Source organism: Myotis lucifugus, unplaced genomic scaffold, assembly GCF_000147115.1.
Source record: "Myotis lucifugus unplaced genomic scaffold, Myoluc2.0 scaffold_4, whole genome shotgun sequence".
Classification (NCBI taxonomy): Eukaryota; Metazoa; Chordata; class Mammalia; order Chiroptera; family Vespertilionidae; genus Myotis; species Myotis lucifugus.
In genome coordinates this window covers 1,535,193-1,543,565 of record NW_005871052.1, presented here as the reverse complement: position 1 = coordinate 1,543,565, position 8,373 = coordinate 1,535,193, and the positions used below count along the sequence as shown (strand labels likewise).

The 8,373-nt window shown below is 35.1% G+C and overlaps 1 protein-coding gene across 4 annotated transcripts in view; it reads left to right on the top strand.

The window, feature by feature from the left end:
• ZNF711 (zinc finger protein 711) overlaps nt 1-8,373 on the top strand; it is a 39,885-nt gene that overhangs the window by 2,239 nt on the left and 29,273 nt on the right. Inside the window, exons 1-2 of one of the 4 annotated variants that reach the window (XM_014464992.2) lie at nt 143-935; nt 1,300-1,407. In XM_014464992.2, coding sequence (XP_014320478.1) covers nt 1,326-1,407 — 82 coding nt within the window. In that variant the 5' untranslated portion in view covers nt 143-935; nt 1,300-1,325. Of the gene's footprint in view, nt 1-142; nt 1,408-8,373 lie in introns of those variants that run through there. The other 3 variants (XM_014464999.2, XM_014465002.2, XM_014465006.2) reach the window with 3 other exon arrangements.

Here is an 8,373-nt window from a genome sequence, read left to right as displayed (position 1 = left end):
GAATGCTCTTGACTTCATTTGAAGTCAGAAACAATGTGGTATTTTAAAAAGAATAAAATACAGCCAAGAATTTCTAAACTTTGTAATTTGCTCACACATAACCCAAATAATTTTATCTAAAATATTTGATATGTTGTAGGATTTTATATACACGACTCAAATGTTGATAGAAGTTACTCTGTGAGACTCTCCTACATCTATAGAACTTTAAGGCAAGGAAAAAAATCTTAGTGATCTCCTGTACTTAAGGATAAAGTTAGTTTACATGGCAGCTTTCTAAAATGTTTATTAATGATATAATCTCATCTTTCGTGCAGTACAGTCCTATTTATTAAACACTCCTATCTAAAAAGGAGATAATTGTTACATAAAATTTACAGATTTTTTGGTATATTTACTTCGAATCTTAGGTTTGATGAGGAAATACACATAAGTAGTTATAAAAAATATGTTGAGTGACAGCACATGACTTTAGGTTTCATACTATCTGGTGATCTTAAATAAGTCATTTGAAATGAAATATATTGATCCCTTGCTTTCAAAATTAATATGAGGCTAAAATGACTTTGGTAATCATTAATGGAAAAAAAATCCAACAATTGCAAGTAAACTATATATTCTGTAAGAGACAATTTGCTAAAATGTTTATATGTGATTGATCTTATCTTTACCATATTTAGGAAGCAGTCATGTTTCATGAGTCCTCAAAACTGTGAGACAAGAGAATGTAGTAGAGTGAGCTCAGAAGTCCTTATTGACCCAAAGAACTCCCGGGAAACTGGGATAGAACATTTTACATTATAAGTAAAACCCCTGGAGCCAGAGGTGAAACACGTTTATCTGCAGAGCTCCGCTGCAGGGCTGATCTGGGTCTGGAAGAAATGGATGAGAGCCACTGGATGAAATTCATTAATACTAGACATCTGAGTCCTCTAGTAATGTATAAATATCCCAACTATTGTCTGTTGTCATCCTGTTCTTTTTCTTCTGCTTTTATAACCTATATTTTAACTGGAACTTCAACACTACAGTGTTGTTCTTTTGCTTGCTTCTTTCACTTCTCTATGGCTCACCACACTTACTGTGTCTCATTCTCCATTATCTTTGGTTTACTTCCACTTGGCCCTTCTATAATTTATGGTTGTCACATAAAGCATCTAATCAAGGTTTTTGTTTTGTTTTCTTTTGTAATGAAATTTGCACACCTGGTTGAGAGGCATGTTTTCAATTGCATTTTTTTTTCTCAAAACAATTGACTGGCCTACATGCTTTTAAACTTAAAAACCATTTCTTTTACAGAGATTTGTGAATGAACTTTGCTAAGTATGGATTCAGGTGGAGGAGGCAGTCTTGGATTGTACACATCCGACTCTAGAATGGCCCATACCATGATTATGCAAGATTTTGGTAAAACATTTTCTTTGTTGTACTTTTTCTTTCTTTTTTAAGAGTCAGAACAAACGAAATATCAAAACTACATTGCAGAAGGGGAGAGTTACAATGAAATATTGTTCTCTTGCTAGGAAAACACATTTGTAAGACTTATTAAAGTATAGCTATATGTCTATTGTCTACTTAAAACCATTCTTAAAATTTTGTGGGAAAGTTGAGGTAAGGATACTTGGAATATAGTGGTAATATGCCATTGGAAATGTAAAACTCAATTTGCATAAATAACTATCAGTTCTTACATGTAGGAAATATTAAGTTAGATTTCTAAAATATATTTTAATTTGAATTGTTAATAAAGCTGGACAAGGAAATACTTCAGTCATTTTAAAGAAGTTAGATGCTTATAAAGTGATATAGGAAAATTGTGCACTAGGTGATCAATTGTATTCTGATACTGTATTCTCAGAAAGTTGTTATTAATAGCATTACATTTTTAAAAATAAAATATTCTTTATTTTTGTGAACATTTTTCAGTAGTCTCTTAAGTGTAGTCATTTTGATGAAAATGTGAAGACTCCATTGAGAGTCCACAAAGAAACTGAATTTGGGTAAGGTCAATATGAATTATAGAAGATAGAGGTATCTGAAGTATAAGAGTAGTAGAAGTTGAAGAAAAGATCATAGTGAGAGTATGAGTGTAAAAAAGACAAATGGTAAATTGGGATAAAAAGTAAACAAAACATGAGGTATTATGGAATTGTCAAAGATGAAATTAGATAATATGGTTGAATTCATTATTTTGTTCCATTGTAAAGCCCTCCCCCCCCAAAAAAAAATGAATTCCAGTCTTGCCAGTCCTATTAACTATCTGTGTAAACTTGGGCAAATTACTTAATTCACTTGTATGAAGGGGTTGGACAAGATAACATTTAAGGTATTCTCCAATTCTTTGATTCCTTGATATTTCTGCCTGATGACTAAAGGTACAGTGTGGGCCTGATGACTAAAGGTACAGTGTGTAGTTCAAGAACAAATGTGTTGGAGATCAAGATGACCGTGTAGTTAATTGATGAAATAGAAAGAAATCATGGATTTATTCTAAGAGTCAGAATGAATTGTGTTGATTATGAACAACTTAGAAGTGATTTGGGGTGAAAAAAGTATAGGAATACATTTTAGAGGTAGGGCAAAGGGCTGAAGAGTAAGATTTCCCAAATAATTTTGTGAATTCTTTGCTAGAGATAGTTTTTAAAATACTGGAACATGTGAACTTCAATATGTTAAATACGTTTTGGTTGAAATGCCAACCTTAATTTGTTACCTTTTAATAATAGGTATTTTTAAAATGGAAGAAATACAGCGTTTTCTCTATTTAATACAAAATGTTACCTGCAATGTAGCATTTCCCTTCCAAGACTGAAAAAAATATCTGATCAGTGCTGATAAATATTTGGTGTTCCCCTTAACTTCCTTTTCATTGTTCCTCCTCAGTGTTATTTTTTGATGGTAAATTAATCCTTTATTACATCTAATACTTTATTTCCTTTTAATTGCTAGGGAAGTAGAATATATGTACTGACATATTTTTATGTACATTCTTTTTTCTTATTTATTTTTATTGAGATATAATTAATATACTATACAATTCACCCATTTTAAAGAATACAATTCAGTAGTTTTTAGTATAGTTACAAAGTGCAGCTGTCACCATTACCTAATTTCAGAACATTTTGTCATGGTAAAAATAAACCTCTACCTATTAGCAGTTACTTCCTACCACACCCCCCATCTTTCTGCCTATGGATTTACCTGTTCTGGACATTTCATATAAGTAGAATCATACCATATGTGACCTTTTGTGTCTGGCTTCTTTTCACCTAGCATAATGTTTTCAAGTTTTATCCATATTGTAACATAGATTAATACTTCATTTCTTTTTATTGCTAAATAATACTCTACTATATGGGTAAGCTAAATTTGTTTATCCATTCATCAGTTGGCAGACATTTGTCTTGTTAAATATTTTTAATGCATTAGAATGCTTTTGTATTTAACCTAAAGCTTTGCATCTCAGACTAGAGTATGAGTGCCCTTGAGGAATGTGCCAATGTGTACATGAAACCACAGGATAAACAGCTCATCAAACAGTACCTTTATTTGAATTGGGGAAAAGACACATAGACACAGTTATACTCATGTAAACATGTTATGGGATAGAAAGCAAAATTTTATTCATTATACCCTTACTTTTTATGAGTAATAAAATGGGCAAATATGAGAACTACTTCCAGATCTTCAATTTAAAGTCCTTTCTAAAATTAATTTTATAGAGTAAATCAACTTAATTATACCATAAATAAATTAAAGCCACAGTTTTTTGTTATACAGTTGTTAATGATTCAGTTTCCTAGTAGAATTTTGTGATTATTGTTTTTGAAATGATGCATTCTTTTAAAATTCCTTTTTAATTTAATTTTATGCTCTTTTAAATCTAGACAAAAATTGATGGCAACTAAATTGCTTTTACATTTTTTTGTTAAATTATTTTGTTGGCTATCCAGTTAGATCAGAAGTGGGTAATATGGGTAATGTTCACTCATTTGTGTTTAGCGATGATGTTAACCTAAAGTATAAGTTAGGTTTCCATTTGTCCTTAGTAAATTCTGAAATCTTAGAAGGTAGAAAGGAAATATATATATATAATTTTATTGTCTAAAGTTTTACATATGTCTCCTTTCCCCCAATTGACCCCCCCCAGCCATTCCTACCTCAGGCAAGCCCCCACTGCCCCAGTGTCTGTGTCCATTGGTTATGCTAATATGCGTGCATAGAAGTCCTTTGGTTGCTCTCTAACCCTCCCTCCCCTACCATTTGTCTCTAGATTGATCTATTCTTGTTCATCAAATTATGTTGATCATTATGCTAAGCGAAATAAGCCAGTCAGAGAAAGATAAATATCACATGATCTCACTCATATGTGGGATATAATGATCAACATATTTATATAATTTTTGATCTGCAGTTCTGAGCTCAATTTCATATATGGGTCTTTTCATTTCTTATGTTATTTTAAGAAATGCAAACTGTTCTAAACCTAAAGGGACCTTTATTGGTAGGATTTTTGACAATGGAAATTTTAGCTCTGTTAATTTAGGTTTCTTTTTTAAAACAGCCTCCCCCTCCCTGTGTTTAGTCTTCCCTCCATCCATTAAACTTTCCTAATTCTAAAATTTAATTAAAAATTAGATACATTCTCTTTAAATTTCTGCAAACATAAAAACTTAGATATTTGCAATCACATAAATTAATGATATTAGTGAAACAGTTTAGCATACACAAGTAGAGCTAGCCAAATAAATACACTATGTGGCACAAAAATCTCTAAATTCCATAAGATTCTTGGTTGGGATGGAATGGCTAGTTGGGATGGAATGGCTACTATAAATAAGTGCTTTTTAATCATGTTTTGTGCTGCAAATCCTATATAATAAAACCCTAATATGCAAATCAACTGGAGCACCGCTCAGCCAGAAGCCGGGCTCATGGCTGGCAAGCACAGTGGCGGTGGCGGAAACCTCCCCCGCCTCCCAGGCAGTGCTAAGGAATAGCTAGCCAAGCGGTAAGGAGCAGCAAGCAGGCGGGTGGTAAGGAGTGAGGGGTCCCCGACTGCAAGAGAGATCCTGGACTGCAAAAGGGATGTCCAACTGCTGAATATCCCCCAAGGGGTCCCGAACTGCGAGAGAGCACAGGCTGGGCTGAGAGGACCCCCCCTCCACAGTGCATGAATTTCTTGCACTGAGCCTCTAGTTTTAAATAAGTTTCCCAGTTTGTAGTTGTTGTTTTTTTTTATTTATTTTTATATAAAAGAGTGTAACATTTTTTATTTGGGAAAAAAGAATCTGAAACATGAATTTAGTTCAGAAGTTAAATTAGTTTTTTAAATACACTAGTTTTTTAAGGATATTTGATATTTAAATATTTACAACAAATTATGTAATAACCTTGTCATGTTTCAGTAGAATGGTTGCCCTTGGAATCTGTGCTACTGAATTTAATATTTTTTTAAGATTTTATTGCTGCAGAAAGTCTATGTTGCTTTGGGACTTAAGTAGAAAAACAACCTTAGACAATGGCCCAAGATAGACCTAACAAATACCAAATTTTATGCTACCCCATAGTGAAATTCCAAGTATTCACATTTAAATGAAATAACTTTGGTAAATTGGAAATGCTTAAAGTGATTATTTGTTTCTTACTGTTACCTGGTTATCTAATTTATGTCATACTTTTTAAATGATTTTTTCTTACTGTATATAATTTTGTTACCTAGTGAGATAAATTATTAATGCCCTTTAATGCTGCTTACTAAATGCTCTGAAATGTAAACGATCAATATTTTTACTGTTTCTCAAACTATTCCTTTAATAGTTACTCACTTGGTTAATCCTATAAAATCTTTTTAAAAGTTTCTAGGGTAAATAGATTCTCTTCTAAAGAGTATAAAAATAAAGTCTAGCCCTCTGGTGTAGCTAAGTGGTTGAGTGTCAACCTATGAACCAGGAGGTCAAGGTTTGATTGCTGGTCATGGCACATGCCCAGGTTGTGGGCTCAATCCCTGGTAGGGGGAATTCAGGAGGCAACTAATCAATGTTTCTCATCATTGATGTTTCTGTCTCCTTCTCTCCCTTCCTCTCTGAATTCAATAAAAATATATTTAAAAAAATAAAGTCAAGTCTGGAGTCAAAGAGTTTAATTCCCAGCTTGAGCCTAGGGCAAGCTCATTTAACCACTCTTAACCATAGTTCTTATTTAAAATGGGGATAATAACAACTCACCTTATTATACAGTTGTTCTGAGGCTTGAGATAATGTATGTAAAAGCATTAGCAAGTTGCTTGGTGCATAGTCAGTGCTCAATAAATATAGCTATTGTATAGGTAAATGTGTGACTGTTTAAAAATTCAAAGGACTCTAACATGAGTTGAAGAGGTAAGAGCAAAATTTAATAGAAGTTTTGGATCTTGGTCTGAGTAATCTGCCAGTACCCTGTGGAAAACTGATGATTCTTAGTCTAAGCTCTTTGAGATTATCTAGTTCAGGGTTAGAAAGGATATTTGGATATCTTTAGGTTTAGATATGATTTATTTTGACCTGTAAGTTCCTACTAGAGTAGAGGCTAAGTGAACAGAAAAACACTTACTCCATCTGTTTTAGAATCTTCTCAACCAGATTAATCTGAACTCAGGCCAGCACTAGCATTATACGATCCTTTCCTAATGTCTACTCTCAAGAACCAAACTAACCTCCAGCAGTGTTCTAAAATAAATGGAATTTCCTATAATTTAAGTTTGAATTGTGAAGAAGTTTTATAAAATATTAATGTATTGTTTATATACATAGAATTTTCATACTCTTCATTTTGTAGACTTAACATTTACATTTTCCTTGCAAAAAACGATATTGACAGTCTGGTTGAATGCTAAATTTGAAACCTGCCCTCCCTGTCTCCAAAATGGCCACTGGAGTAACAAGTAAAGAGAAAGAACTACTTGTATACACACTCCTTTTGTCTACTAGATTTCAGGATTGAGGCCCTGTTCTTTTAGGGTAATGTGGTGATTTAGGTGACAGTATTTATTTATTTATTTATTTATTTATTTTTATGGATTAGGGTATTAACAGTGTCCTTTGGTCTCCTACCAAACTTGTTAACTAACTGCCATAATGAATTGGTTTATAATAGTGAATACTCTATAGCAAATAGCACTCTTTCAGGTATCATCATATATAATAAAGAGGTAATATGCAAATTAATCCTCACGCCCTTACAAGATGGCTGCCTATGACCAGGCTGGCAGGGGGGTTAACGAGGGATGACCAAACGACTGAACAGCAGGCTGCGTGGGGCGACCAGGCTAGCAGGGGGGGCAGTTGGGGAAGAGCTGGCTGGCAGCGGGGGGCAGTTAGGGGTAACCAGGCTGGCAGGAGGGCCATTAGGGGCAATCAGGCCAGCACACAGAGGCAGTGAGGGGCAATCAGGCCAGCGGGTGGGGGGGAAATTAGAGGCGACCAGGCAGGTGAGCGATTAGGAGCCAGTGGTCCAGGATTGTGAGAGGGATGTCCGACTGCCAGTTTAGGCCCGATCCCAGGGATTGGCCAGATTGTGACAGGGCGCAGGCCTAGGCTGAGGGACCCCACTGAGTGCACAGATTTGTGCACCGGGGCTCTAGTTACTTTATAGAAAGTGATCATTATATGAAAAAAGGTTTGTACTGGATTCTTACAGATAATTTGTTACAATCTGGTCCACAAACTTTATTAAATTGTTTACTGAGGGAGGCATAATTTAACAGAAATCATGAAGGAAAATTTGACACTTTCACAAGGGATGTAGGAGCTGATGTTTACCATGGTGCCCAAGTTATTTAAACCTTTTTTTCCCTACAGATTAATTTAGAATATAATACAATTTGGAGTCCATATGTATAATTTTTGTGTGTGTTAATCCTCACCTGAGGATGTTTTTTCCATTGATTTTTAGAGTGGTAAGGAGAGGGAGAGACAGAAACATTGATGTGAGAGAGGCATATCAATTGGTTTCCTCCCACACACACCCTGATGGGCTGGAGATCAAGCCTGTAACTGAGGTACATGCCCTTGACCAGAATCGAACCCAGGACCCTTCAGTCTGCAGGCTGACACTCTTCACTGAGCCAAACCAGCTAGGGCCATACGTATAATATTTTATCAAAAGAAATCTTTGTGTAAAAATAGTTTGTTTTATCCCCCAAAATCAGGTGTCAAAGGAGGCTTTATTTCTTACTAGAGGGCCGGTGAACGAGATTCGTGCACTGGGGAGGGGGGGTCCCTCAGCCCAGCCTGCACCCTTTTTGCAGTCTGGGACCCCTCGCTCCTTACTGCCCACATGCAGCGGAGGCAGGAGAGGCTCCCGCCACCACCGCTGCACTTGCCAGCTGTGAGC